The sequence below is a fragment of the Jaculus jaculus genome, chromosome 19 (genome assembly GCF_020740685.1).
Source record: "Jaculus jaculus isolate mJacJac1 chromosome 19, mJacJac1.mat.Y.cur, whole genome shotgun sequence".
Classification (NCBI taxonomy): domain Eukaryota; kingdom Metazoa; phylum Chordata; class Mammalia; order Rodentia; family Dipodidae; genus Jaculus; species Jaculus jaculus.
In genome coordinates, this window is record NC_059120.1 from 14,601,326 (window position 1) to 14,616,590 (window position 15,265).

Genomic DNA, 15,265 nt, shown 5'->3' on the forward strand with positions numbered 1-15,265 from the left:
CTAATATTTAAAATTCATCTATTGAAGCATAGGAGAAAAGGCAGATTTTCTAACCTAGGCGTTGAAGACAAATTACCTTTCTTTCCTTTGGCTAATTAGGCATCATGTATGTGCACGCACATGCATGTGTGTGGGCATGCATGCAAGTGGACAGCAGAGGATGGTGCTGGGTGGTAGCTTCCGTCACTCTGCACCTTATCTGAGGAGGCAGCTCTCTCGCTGGAGCCCAGAGCCTGCCTCCTCTGCTAGCCCAGCTCGCCAGCCTGCGGAGGGGACCCTGCCTCTGCACCCACAGCTCTAGGATTACAGGTGGGCTGAACTCAGGTCCTCACGCTTGAGCAGCAAGCACTGAACTCTCTCCGCAGCCCCTAATTAGAGATCATAAATTAAGAAGCACCTGTTTTGTGCAGTTTCAGGATATCATGTGCTAAAAAACCCCAAAACAACCCTGTATCAGCAAATTAATCATCTAGTTAAGAAGCCAACTTAGTGACAGGTGTTTTGCATTAATACCAAGTAGATGACTAAGGATAACATTATCAGTTACACAGTTGTCCTCAAGACTCTGTACTTGACATAAGACCTATATTTACATCAGTTTGGACAAAGCCTTTTTTTTTTGTGGTTTTTCAAGGTAGGGTCTCCCTCTAGCCCAGACTGACTTGGAATTCACTATGTAGTCTCAGGGTGGCCTCAAACTCATGGTGATCCTCTTTCTTCTGCCTCCTGAGTGCTGGGACTAAAGGCATGTACTGGACAAGGACTTTTATTTTTAACCACAGAAAAGTAAAATTAAACTAGAAGTAGAGCTGATCACACGTTTTAGAATCCACCAAATCTGAATGCTAAACACCCAGGTTACTCTAGAACAAAACTAAGAGGTTCACGTCCCAAGAACATACTACTTGGTAAAAATAGTCAATTGGGTTTCTGCCTGGAAGCATGGTGAATTCACTGCAATAATCACTTCCTTTCTTGAGTACTGCCTAGTACATGCTAAACCCTGTGAGTTTCACCTCTGCTATGTCCTTTACACTTCCTAAGAGCCCTACCTAGTAGGTATGATTCTCAGCTCACCAATGACACAATTCAAGCGTGGAAATTAAGTAATTTGCTCCTGACCACACAGTTGAAAGAGACAGAGGCAGTTATTTCAGTTCAGATATCCATGACTGATTCTTTCCAGTAAGCCATGGGGAAGACTTGTGTCAATGTTGTATTTCTGGACAGCAGAGAAAATGTACCTTACTTGGATCTATGAAGACGTGGTTAAAACAGAATTTCCTGTCTTTAAATTACTTTGAAAGCTTTAACTCTCAGAATTTTTGGTTCAGCCTGGAAGGAAGTTTAGCTTACGTGTTGAGTGCAGACTTGGATTCTAGACTGCCAGGGCTGAAATCTTCACTTCCTTCCTTCCTTGTTAGTTCTATGCGTTACTTAACTCTGCTAAGGCTCAGTTTCCCTGCTTGTGAAATGCATGAGAAGTGCTTGCTTTGCGGAGTGCCTGTACCACAGTGCGCAGGGCTCGCGGCTGCTGTTACCTATTCAGCTTCACCTCCAGAAACACCAATAACTGGGGCTCACATTAAACTGCACTGACACCTCACATTCAAACACAGCCACGGCTTTCCATAATAAACACACGCCAAAAACACCCTTCATCATTTTTAATTCTGAAAGTTACAAAGTTTTTGAAACATACCTTTGACGAATTACAGGGTCAGACTTTTCAGGATCAATGTAAGGTTTTAGAATTTCAATAATAGTTTTATCATCGGGTACTCTTTCCAATAAAGAAAAAGAAAACATGTGAATTATTATTTATAATTTGCTACCACAGACATTAACTTAGATTATTAAAATCTACAGAAAACTGAACCCAAAAATATTTACTTTACTCTTGGCAAATATAACTTATAATATCCTTTCCAGCAAAAATTATGTAAGAAATATAAGAATTTAACTTCTTGGACAGTAAGAAACACTTTTGGGGCTGGAAAGATACTTAGTGGTTTAGGTATTTGCCTACAAAGCCAAAGGACCCAGGTTCAATTTCCCAGGACCCACATAAGCCAGATGCACAAGGCGGTGCATGCATCTGGATGGAGTTCGTTTGCAGTGGCTGAAGGTCCTGGCACTCCCATTTTCTCTCTCTCATTCTCAAATAAATGAATAAAAGTTAAAGCCAAAATGAAACATACTTGAAATTGATACATGCACAAAATTGAGGAAAGTTTTTAGATTACAATTTTAGTGTTCTAGGTCATTCACTGGAAATCGTAAGACTAGGTTAAAAACTTGACAGTAATTTCCCCGCAAATAAGGTATTTCAACCTTTCAATTTTGCTGTATTTATACATAAAGCTACATAACAAAATCAAGACCCCTTTGAAACATTAACTTTCCCTAAGCATTTAATCCTGTAACTACTGGCATCAGTCTCCTTCCTATACAAAGTAACCCCTAGTTTGTCTTTATTCTGCTTTGTAACATCAAAGTTCTGCAGCAAAGCCTATGTGACAACTAGAGGACACCATGCATAATGCATGTGGCCGATGCTAAACATTTAAAATGCTACCAATAGGGAAAATTGGGGGAAAAAAACCTTCATGCAATTAATTTCAATTCTGTTACATTATATGCACACATTTTAAAAATGTCTTCTGAGGTGTATTACAACCTTCATAGTAGAAGGCTCTGCAAAGAACTCTGGGTTCTCATTTCCTATATAATCAGGTAGCCTAAAAAACTGCAGCCCTTTTGATTTAGATTTCATTCCTTTTCTTAAGAACTATGCTCACTGCTCAAGAAATAACTGCCATGATTTCTGAGTTAATCATTTCCCGTCCAGTTCTATATTTGTAGGTATTCCTGACATATACACTATTTGTTTTTTTTTGAGATTTAAACCATTCTCATACTTTAAAAAAATTAGAATCTATGTACTCTTCCTTAACTTGCTTTTCTTATTCTATCTCCAATGCATGCAAGTTGACGAACATCCCTGTAGTTCATTTATTTTCAGTGCTGTTCAGTACTGTGCAGTGTGACTATGTCACAACTTAAGTCTTCCATTCAACCACTTGACTGTTTAGTTACATGGCCTTAAAATCAATGCAAGCATTCTTAAAGGGTGGCGGTGACACCAACCTTTTCTCTGTGTACTCAGCGTGACTCTGAGGAAACCGGAGCTTCACATGCCAACAAAACTGCTGCTTTCTGAGAAAGAAAATAATCACATGAGATTAAGAATGATAATCAAAGCCTGAATGCAAATCAGGCTGAATTTTTATTTAAGATTTTCTATATTTCTTTCTAGAACTTCAGCTACTGTTTTTATAAACAGTAATCTGCTTTTTTCCAGGATTTTAGAAGCTACGTTTTTGAAATAATATGCTTGTAAAGTGTTGGTAAGCAGGAAAAACATTCAAGTGAAGCAGTTCTGATTCTGAGGACTTCACCTTCCTGAATTAGAGACAACTTCCCACAGTAGAGGCCTCTGACATCAATGAGCTACCACATCCACCTTACAAATACATTTCCTCATGACTGTATACAAAGAGCTGATGTCTTTGCTGGCCTAGTCTGGAAATGAGGTGAATGAAGTATTGTCCAGTAGAGTCCAGCTGGCTGCAGATATACTTCTGAGGCTTGACTACGTGCATTCAGTAGCAAAACAGTAGACAACAAGCTAGTTGCTAAGCAAAATGCCTGAGCTATTTCCCTTTGCTTTCAGGACTAGACTTTGGGTTGACAGAGAACCCACACCAATAACCCACTAAATGTTTGAGCTTAGAAAAATGGCCACATACCCCACTTATCATATCTACCTTAAGTGACACTAGACACTACTTTCTTAAAAAAAAAAAAACACAAACGGGTGGCTGGAGAGATGGCTTACTGGTTAAGGCACTTGCCTGCAAAGCCAAAGGACCTAGGTTCAATTCCTCAGGACCCACATGAGCCAGATGCACCAGAAGGCGCACCCATTTCTGTCTCTCCCTGCCTCCATCTGTCTCATAAATAATATTTTACTTTATTTGGAGAAAGAGGCAGAGAAAGAGAGAGACAGATAGACAGACAGACAGAGAATGGGCACACCAGGGCCTTCAGATACTGCAAACAAACTCCAGATGTTATGTACCTCCTTGTGCTTATTATGTGAGTCCTGGGGAATCAGTCCTGAATCCTTAGGCTTTGCAGGAAAGCACCTTAACTGCTAAGCAATCTCTCCAGCCCAATAAAAGAAATTAAAAAATCCAAAACAACTTCTTTAAAAATACAACTAGTAACATAACTTCTACCATTTATATGATTTTTTTAAAACCTGAAGGTAATGACTTTTAAAAATTTTTTATTTTTGTTTATTTGAGAGCGACAGACAAAGAGGCAGATAGAGAGAGTGACAGAGAATGGGCGCACCAGGGCCTCTAGCCATTGCAAATGAACTCCAGACGTGTGCGCCCCCTTGTGCATCTGGCTAACGTGGGTCCTCAGGCTTCACAGGCAAGCACTTAAACACTAAGCCATCTCTCCAGCCGGGTAATGACTGTTTTAAACCCAAGTAAAATTATCATATATTTGAATCCTGCAGTTTTCTTTAATAACAAGACAGTTTATAGCAAAATTAGAGAAAATGTTCGATAATGTTTATGCTGATAGTGCCACTTGCTTAATGAGAGACATTCAGTCAGGTCTGGGCTCCCCTAAGCACAGAGGCATGAAAAGCACTTTTTATTTCAGTAAAGACCCAAGCCTAACAGCACATTTCATTACCGTAAACACCAATGCCTAACATTTCAGAGACAACATATTTCACAAAATTCTGAATACAAATCTAAAAGTTAGCAGTTTTAAATAAATATTTTCTGAATAAAGTACATAATAAAGAAGCAGACATAAAGTATCGCTTTCAAGAAACCAAAGCTGTCACCTTTCTTTCTTTTCAATACAATTTTTTTTTTAATTTTTTGAGGTAGGGTCTCAGTCTACCTCAGGCTGACCTGGAATTCATTCTGTAGTCTCAGGGTGGCCTTGAACTCATGGTGATTCACCTACCTCTGCCTCCCAAGTGCTGGGATTAAAGACTTGCATCACCGTCTCAGCTTTTTTTTGAGGCAGGGTCTTACTCTAGCCCAGGCTGACCTGGAACTCACTCTGTAGTCCCAGCTTGGCCTCCTGGGTGGCTGGGAGTAAAAGTGTGGGCCACTACCCACTTTCTTTTAAGAAACAAGATGGAAAGGGTTATACTTCCGCTGGCTTACTGAGTGCCTGTCACGCACTAAACCCTAGGTTTGAGCAGCATCATATAAAATGGGACAATATAGTGGGACATGCTGGGAGCCCCAGCACTGGGGATGGGGAGGCAGGAGGATAGTAAGTTAGGGCAAGGTCAGCTTTGGCTACACTGGCAACTTCTAGTCTAATCTGGGCTACATTTGACTCTGAGAAACAAAACACAGAGATGTACATATGGCTTCCATACAGTCAGCTTCATATTGCTTTCAGAAAGCACCGAACCAAGAGCAGCTTGTGGGAGGAAAGGGTTTATTTTGGCTTATAGACTTCAGGGGAAGCTCCATGATGTAGGGGAAAACCATGGCATGAGTGGAGGGTGGACATCACCTCCTGACAAACTTGAGATATACAAAAGGAACAGGAGAATGTGCCAAACACTGGCAAGGGGAAAATGGCCATGACACCCATAAGCCCACCCCCAACAATACACTGCCTTCAGGAGGCTCCTATTCCCAAGTTGCCACCAAGGATCAAACCACCGCAGCTTCTTTCTAAATATATTTAATTTCCTCTATTAGGTTCCAGGGGTGAAAAGGATCCCTGACTTGTCATCTGGTCAAACTGTAAGTCATCATGAATCATTCCAATCAGTGCTTGGGTAATTTCAAGAACCATTTGCCTTTCTTAACATTCTGCAAATCCCAAATACCTTCAAAAGTACTCAACACTACTAAAACAAGGTGAGGAAAAACCCTTGGAAATTATTTTATTTGCTCTAGTTAACTACTTGTAGCTGTAATGAAGTCACATTCATTACTATTTTACTATATATGCAATATAAAATTATTTCTTTCATAAAGACCCTTCTACTTCTGCCTTAGTCCAAACATAAATTTGATAAGTACACTTACTTTTAAAATGTGGCCTTATAATATTTCAAAAATAAAGGAAAATAAAAAATAAAAAAAAGACTATAAACAATAGTGTCTATACATACTCAGATTCAACCCACTTATGTATTGGCATTTTATTTCATTTTATATATTGTGGGGTACTATGTAGCCCAGGCTGGCAATGACCTCATGATCCTCCTGCTTAGCCTCCTACGCGCTGTGATTCCAGATGCGCACCTCACCAGGTTTTTACTACCATGTTTCTGAGATGCACTGTTTTCCTTCTAAGAAATCAAAGGCTGTTACATGGTTGATGACCTCCCTACTGCCCCTTGAAGGTCAACGGCACTGTACAAAGAAGGGCTGAAGTGGGCAAATTAGTTTTCTCTGAAGATTTTTGAGTGTGCCTCAAGTTCATTTAATTCCTGACATAGGCAATTAAGTCTCTTAAGACTCAAAAGAATTGCTTCTTTCCTGTATTTCTGACAACTAAAAATGGTCCCCAACATTCTATTTGTCCCCAGGAGGCAAAACTACTGTGGATAACCCATGTTGAAACACTTATTAATTACTTCAAATACATTAGGGCTACTGTTGCCTAAATACAGCCAAATGTCTTCATCAACAATCATGACACTGTGACATCATCATATATATCAACTTTCTCAAGAATGGAACTATGGTACTTAGAACGTTCTATTTAACTTAGGTATGCCAAGGCACCCAGTCACATTTGGTAACAGAAAGGAGATGCACCCGGGTAAGTATCATTCCTAATGTCCCAGTGCTGGACATTTGTCACCCTTCGTAGTGCTGCTCGGAGGTGGGACCTTCACAGGTGTACACTCTTTTGGCACTGTCATCTACAAAGCTCATGCTTGAAAACCATGCAATCCAGTTACAAAGGGGGAAAAATCGCATATATATACACACAAAAACCTCATTATCAAAAAAATATTTTGTTTATATGAGAAAAAAGAGGGGAGGAGGGGGAGAGAGAGAGAGAATATGGGTGCGCCTGGACCTTTAGCCACTGGAAATGAACTCCTGATGCATGTGCCACTTTGTGCATCTGGCTTTACGTGGGTACTGGGGAATCAAACTCAGGTCCTTATAGACTTTGAAGGCAAGCACCTTAACCACTAAGCCATCTCTCCAACCCATAAACTTTTAAGTCAGTTTGTGAGTGTGTTGCATGTCGTTCAGTCATGTGAGGCTGCATGTGGACCATGGGCATGGGCTGGACTCCCCAGGCTGGATTGCTGTGGGAGTAACTTTGTCATAAAAGGGAGCTTTCTCTTTGCCTCACACATGCTAGCCTCCACAGTGTTACCAGAAACTTCTGTTAAGACTTTTCAATTTCCACATCCATGAAAATCAACCTTTATTCCTTTTAATTTAATAATTTATTTTATTAAAAATTTTTTTGCTCATTTTTATCTATCTATTTGAGAGAGAGAGAGAGAGAGAGAAAGAGGATGGGTGCACCAGGGCCTCCAGCCACTGCAAAGGAACTCCAGACGCGTGTGACCCCTTGTGCATCTGGCTAACGTGGGTACTTGGGGAATGAAGCCTTGAACCATTGTTCTTAGGCTTCATAGGCAAGCACTTAACTGCTAAGCGATCTCTTCAGCCCTTATTTTAAATTTTTATTGATTTATTGGAGAGGGAGAGAACGGGCGTGCCAGGGGCCTCTGGCTGCTGCAAAGAACTCTAGGCGCATGTGCCATTTTTGTGGCACCTGGTTTACATGGGTCCTGGGGAATTGAACCTGGGTCGTTTGGCTTTGCAGGCAAGTACCTTAACTGCTAAGCCATCTCTCCAGCCCCAAACCTCTATTTGTTATAACTTAATTGGTTTTTAGTGATTTTGTTACAGTAGCAGAACAGACCAAAAGATTCCACAAGACACATCTAACTTTCAGACTAGTCTACTGCATATAAGAAAAATAACTGGTTATAAAGCCTATCAGAAGATTCTTTTTTTTTTTTTTTTTTTTGCTTTTTGAGGTAGGGCCTCACTCTAGCCCAGGCTGACCTGGAATTCACTCTGTATTGTATTCTCAGGATGGCCTCAAACACATGGTGATCCACCTACCTTTGCCTCCTAAGTGCTAAGATTAAAGGTGTGTACCACCATGCCCCGCTAGAAGATTCTTTTAATAGAGCAATAATAAAAAGTTTATTGTTTTTTATATGCCAAGCATGGTTCTAAATAAATACATACTAATTCATTCAATTCTTGTAACTCTATGGTAAACATTATTTCATTTTACAGATGAAAACAATAAGGCAGAAAGAATGTTTCAAAGATTTCATTAGAAAGTGGTAAAATTGGTATTAATCCAGATTATTATAACCCTAGGACCATGTATTTCTCAGCAATGTAACTGAAATATATCTCAAATGCTTATTTTAAATACTTGCCTCCATGATGGAGCACCATGTTCATAAGACAACAACAACAACAAAAAAAGAGGACATTTTGACTATATAGTTGCCAACCATCCTCACCAGCCACTTTCCCAGTCCAGAGCCACTCCAACAGTGGACCACTCCCATCACTCACTGGCCCTCCCAGTCCCAAACCACACTCTAACAGTGGACCCCATCTTTACCATCCAGGAGTATATGTCTACTGTCTTCTAACACCATCAATGAGTTAGAACACCCTTTACCCAATGGCTCAAGGTTGGGCAGGTGATCTTGGCCATATAATTATGATGAATTTCTGATTTCCTGTCCAGTGCTGCTGAGAGAGGAGCACTTCTTAAGAATATTTGCTGTAATACAAACTTACTTGCAGCATCCTTTGAACATGAAGATAACCTGACCCCTTAGAAAATACAACGGAGGCCCTGGGTTCAAGCCCTAGGACTGCCAAAACAGGTCAGAAAGCAAAAGAGACATTGAAGGATCAGAAATAAAGTAGGTTCCTGATGCTATGATCAAGTCACTGATTCTTTCAGTTTTAGTTTTATATATTTATTTGTGAGTAGAGACAGTATATGCACAGCAGGTCCTCTTACCATTGCAAACAAACTCCAGACTCATGCGCCATGTTGTACATCTGGCTTTACGTGCACACTGGGACACTGAACCTGATTAAGTAGGAAGCTCTGAAGCCAGTGTGAGTGAGGGAACTGGCGCGCCAGGGCCTGTGCACTACCTTCGGCGCATGGCGTGTCCTCACGCTCATGCAGGAGCCACCTTGTGCATCTGGCTTCTGTGGGTTCTGGGGAGTTGAACCTGGGTCCTTAGGCATTGCAGGCAAGTGCCTTAACCACTAAGCCATCTCTCCAACCCAGTCACTGATTCTTAATAACATTTAAGTCCATTCTACCTGCAGACATTCAGTTATAGGTGTCAAAATGCTTAAAGAAACAGGTTCTTTTGGGGTAGTGTGTGTGTGTGAGATGTGAACACAGGCATACATGTGATATGGCGCATGTGTGGAGGTCAGAGGACAGTGTTTCAGGACTGGTCCTGGCCTTCCACCTCATTGGAGGCAGGATCTCTTGTTCTTACTGTGCACAGCTGTGCTGGTCTGAGAGCTTCTGGAAAATTTTCCTGTCTCTCTTCCCATTCTAAGCATGTTGGGATTATAGAAGCCTTCTATGGCTTCCTGCTTCTGGCCTGTGCATAGGGTCTGGTGTTATCAGCTCAGGTACTTAGGCTTGTGCAACAAGTGCTTTCATTCATTTAGCCATGTTCCTAGACCCCCAAATGCTTTTTCTTTTTCTTTTTTTTTAAATTATTTATTTATTTATTTGAGAGCGACAGACACAGAGAGAAAGACAGATAGAGGGAGAGAGAGAGAATGGGCGCGCCAGGGCTTCCAGCCTCTGCAAACAAACTCCAGACGCGTGCGCCCCCTTGTGCATCTGGCTAATGTGGGACCTGGGGAATCGAGCCTCGAACCAGGGTCCTTAGGCTTCACAGGCAAGTGCTTAACCGCTAAGCCATCTCTCCAGCCCCAAATGCTTTTTAAAACAACAGCTCACACCAGTCTCAGCTGGGTATTGTACTTCATCAAAATAGAGCATTCTGGTTTATGTAAAGGGCTGAAGTCCTCTTCCCAGATTTCATCCTTCATTCATAAGCCACAGAAATGAGAGATTCAAATTGTCAACTATCAGTGCATTTAGAAGTACCAAATACTACCCAGTGGAATTTCAGGAATAAAAGCATTCTGTTCCACTGTCAGCTATAAATAAAGTCTTTTAATTGAAAACTGAAGGGAGATCTACCAGATTTGGACACTATCACAGAACAAACAAATGCATGAAACTGCTACCTAACCTTTAAAATATCACTCAAGATGAAAACTTAAAAGCCTCTCAAAAATAGATATGACTATTCCTCGTAAAAACAATTTATTTTATTGGGATTAGTACCATGATACATATTTCTGGAAGCCTGAATACAAAGGATCTGTTCAGTTACTTAGTATGGATTAAAATAACTAGAATTTGAGAATGAAAACCACAATTTATGTCTTACAGCATTATGAAAAAGACATTGATAAATTCCAGTTATATATTTTGCCCTTTTAAAAATAAGTAGTACTACTACATGATAATAGGAAACAGGTTAACTATGTGGTATTGGCCTCAGTAAACAGTATATAAAGAAAATGGATACAGCAGTTAAAGATGAACAAAAAAGAAAACATAATATTGCAAGCTGGGGAGATGATTCAGAGGGTCAAGGAGCTTGCTTGCACACACTGCAGGCCTGATTCAATTCCCCAGCACCCATGTAAAGCCAGGCGCACAAAGTGGTACATGCATCTGGTACTCATTTGCAGAGGCAAAGGCCCTGGAACACCCATACTCTCTCTGTGTCTTGTAAATAAAAATATTAAAAAACAATTCTGGGGGATGGAGAGATAGCTCAGTGGTTAAGGTGCTTGCCTGAAAGCCCAACTACCTGGCTTTGGTTCCCCAGTACCCGCATAAAGCCAGGTGCACAAAGTGGTGCATGTATCTGGAGTTCAGGGGAAGCAGCTAGAGGCCCTGGCATGTGCAATCTCCACCCCTGCTCTCTGTATCTTTCTCTGCTTGCAAGTAAAAAAAAATTGCTTCAGATAACATAAATATTTAATCACTTAAATCAGTCCTCAATTGGCTGTGAGGTAGAAGGAATATGGGCATTTAGAAATGGCTGGCCGTATTTTGTTAATTTGTTTTTATTTATTTATTAGAGAGAAAGAATGGGTGTGCCAAGGCCTTCAGCCACTGCAAGCAAACTCTGGACGCATGCATCGCCTTATATATTTGGCTTACGTGGGTCCTGGGGGATTGAACCTGACTCCTTTGGTTTTATAGGCAAGCGCCTTAACCACTACACCATCTCTCCAGCCCTGGCTGGATGGTTTTGAGGACCAGGAATATTGCATTTTCCTATGATGCATTAAAAAAAAAACTCCACACAACAAAAACTGTCAATTTCAAAATGCCCAGGGAGTTACTACTAAAACCCACTACAATGTAGGAAGGAGAACAGATACACGAGTATAACAAATGCAAAGCCATATCAATACCGGCATCTGTTTCATATTAACTGTGGAGAAAACATGTACTACAGGAACTCAGGCAAGGAGACATAATGGGGAAGATGAGCTATCACGCAAGGCACACTTTCCAGATGGCTAGGAAATACAGAGGAGCAAGACATTCTAACAGCTAAGAGGATGAAAACTGAGCAGAGAGAGTCTATTATACCAGGAAACCAGGTGGGGACAGACTATAAGGATTCACACTTGGATATAGATGCCATGTAGGGACAGGTAGATTTTCCAAGTATAATTCCACATACATAAACTCTGTGGCATGGCTGAGCAAGCCCCTCTCCAGCCTCTACGGGGCAGTAATGGCCCCACTCTCTAGACACACTAGACTCTACCTCAGCTGTGCTAACTGCTATTCTACACTTCTGCAGCTGGGATTCTTACCATCAGATCACTTTTCCTTCTGCCTGGATCAAAACCATGCCTAAGTCTTCTAAAATCTTCCAATTTATCTTTTCTATGAAGTCTTTCCTGTCCCCTCGATATGGTCTGGATATAAAATGTCATGTGTTTAGACACTTCATTCCCAGCTAGTAGTGCTGTTTTGGAAGGTTGTGGAACCCTTAGAAAGTGGGGCTACGTTGGAGCAGGTGGGAAGTGTGCAATGAAGGTTCCACTCCAGTCCTACTTCTGGGCACCAGTGTCTCTGCATCCTGGTCTGTCATGCTGGGATGGGGGAATCCCAGCCACACGATCCACTGTCATGATCCCTTACATCATCCTTGCCACAATGGACAGCATTCACTCAAACCATGAGCCAGTGCAAGCCCTTCTCCCTTAAATTACTTCTGTGTGCTCATAAGATAGCCTTGCTTTTTTTTTCCCCTGTAAATGTATGTGTTCTGCACAGTGCAGAATCTAAGACAGAGGCCAAGAGACTTGCAAAAGGAACTCTCAGAAGTTCCCCCAATAGTCCAAGTTGAGAGAAGAAGGGCCCACCTAGGGAACCACAGCTTAAAACGAGCAACCAAGAACTCAGAAAGAAGGGTGCGTTCTGGAGCAGAGCAAGGCTCAGACTGTGACTAGGAAGGCCTCCCACTAAACAGTCTGGGACACCAAGGATGATGAACCCGGTTCTTTGTTTCCACAGAACGGTGGCTCCCGGCTGCCAAGGAGAGGTTTACCCTGGGGTGATCGGTGCTCCCTTACCACTGCTGACAAGACCACAGAAGGTAGAGGCCTGGTGGAGAACCAGTAGGATTCTTTCTTTCACACTGTTTGTCTAAGACCTTGCTATTTCTTCCAAATTCTTCATTAAACCATATCCAAGCAATTAGGGAAAAGAAATGGCAGAGATAAATGTTTCAACCAGTCTACACGTTTCTTTTATAAAAGGCTTGTTATTATTTCTTTACAAGAGGGACACCTAGTGGCTAACCTCAAAAACCGGATCAAAGCTCTTGAATAGTAATTCTATATTACTTAACAATGGCCATAACTTTATAAGGGTTCAAAAGTTTCAAATTCACAGTTGTAAGAGGACAGTGGGAGAGGAAGGATAAACAGGAATGAAGGGTTGTTAGGCTGGGAAGATGGCTCAGCAGTTAAAGATATGTGCAGAGCCAGGCGTGGTGATGCACGCCTTTAATCCCAGCACTCCAGAGGCAGAGGTATATGGATCACTGTGAGTTCGAGGCCAGCCTGAGACTACAAAGTGAATTCCAGGTCAGCCTGGGCTAGAGTGAAACACCACCTTGGAAAACAAAACAAAACAAAAAAGGATACATGCAAAGGTCTAGGTTCAATTCCCCAGTACCCACAAAAGTCTGGTATCAAAAGTGGTGCATGTGCATGCACAGGCATGGGCACACACCCACAGAGAGGTTAAGTTTGTAAGCAGTACATTTTTTAAAGAACTATACTCTGGTTTCTCTTCACATAAAATTTTCACCTTTTAAACAAGGACCAAGAGGCTGGAGAGATGGCTTAGCCGTTAAGGCGTCTTCCTGAAAAGCCAAAGCCACGTTAGCCAGATGCACAAGGGGGCGCACACGTCTGGAGTTGGTTGGCAGTGGCTGGAGGCCCTGGTGTGCCCATTCTCTCTCTCTCTCTCTCTCAAATAAATAAATAAGTAAATAAAATATTTAAAAAAAGGACTATGGGTTGCCTAGAACTGGCATGGGGGGGGGGTTCAAGGTCATGGAAATTTTGAGGAAAGAGGTCAGCTTTGAGCCTTGTTTGAGAAATAGGTGGTTAGGTCATGTAAGAGTACATGTCTGCACTTACGATAAATGCAAGGTTGAGTATTCCAAATGCAAAATCCAAACTTTTCTAACTGACAACTTTTCCAGGTCACTTGGCACACTTCAGATCTTGAGTTTTCAGATATAAATATGCTCTACTGGTCAATTTTATGCACATATTCCAACATCAAACAACTTTAAAACCCTAAACAACCATAGTTCCAAGTACTTCAAATGTGATACTCAACAAATATTACTAGGGAAGGATCCCTCAGCCTAATTTTCCTTCCAGCTGACATGATGAAGGTTATTCCCTGTGCCTGTAAATGGTAGCAGTGGATAAAAACATGGGATGTCATATGATAGTATTAAATACACAGTCCAAAATATATAAACGAACTGCACACACATTTAGTAATGTCCCTTAAGATTATTCCCTAAAATTCATGTAATTTACCCCTGTAAGTAAAACACTCACACAAATGCGCACATCATTACACCTGTCCCTCCCCCAGTCATTCTGATGTCCTGTGAATGTCCCCATTCTCATGTCACGCACACACACACACACACACACACACGACCCAGGTGCAACAGCGTACATCATTACACCTGTCCCTTCCGCCAGTCACTCTGCCGTCCTATGAACTATTTTCATGTTGGAAACTATCACCAAATTCCGATGTTGACGGGGCTTGGAGGCACGGCTTTGGGACAGTGACATTTCCTAAGAGGAAGGCAATCTGAGAGAACGTACCCACTCCCTCCAAGCTACCCTCTTATGTAATGGGGGCAAGAAGCCTTCAAGAGAAACCAAGCAGACGCTGCCACCATGCGCTTGCATTCTCCGCCTCTAGAAACATGAGCCAAAATAAGCTTCACATAAAAATTTTACCCAGCCTGTGGTATTTTGTTACAGCAATAAAAAAAGACCAAGATGCCTTCTCTAAAGGTCTTAACATTTTAAAATACAGCAGACCCCTCTTATCACTGGTTTTAGTTTCCATACTAAGCTGTGATCAGAAAATATGTTAATGGAAAATTCCCCAAATAAATAATTCCCAAGTTGAGAGGAACTCTTGCAGCATTCTGCTCCGTCATGGGGGAAATGTGGATCATCCCGTTCACCACACCCACTGTAAACCAGCAGACTGAAGGCTGCAGCTGCAGGATACTGCTCAGGTAAGGCTTTCTTGACTTACTAACGCCCCTCAAGTCTACAAGTGGGGATGCCAGAAATTTGAACTTGCCACAGGGAAGCCAAAGAGTGCTTTCTTCATGTGAAAAGCAAAAGTAATTAAGGGGAAAAAGAAAGCTCCTTGTATGTTCAAGTTGCTGAGAGTAAGAACAACCAATCTGTGATACTATAAAAAAGAAAAC

General features: G+C 41.5%; 1 protein-coding gene across 4 annotated transcripts in view; it reads right to left on the reverse strand.

The window, feature by feature from the left end:
• The window catches only part of Znhit6 (zinc finger HIT-type containing 6), a 39,253-nt gene that overhangs the window by 12,248 nt on the left and 11,740 nt on the right, over nucleotides 1–15,265 (reverse strand). For all 4 annotated transcript variants that reach the window (XM_045138706.1, XM_004653757.3, XM_045138704.1 and 1 more), the window contains 2 exons: nucleotides 3,151–3,219; nucleotides 1,703–1,783 (listed from right to left, as the gene is read on the reverse strand). In XM_045138706.1, the coding sequence (XP_044994641.1) occupies nucleotides 1,703–1,783; nucleotides 3,151–3,219 (150 nt within the window). The remainder of the gene's footprint in view (nucleotides 1–1,702; nucleotides 1,784–3,150; nucleotides 3,220–15,265) is intronic.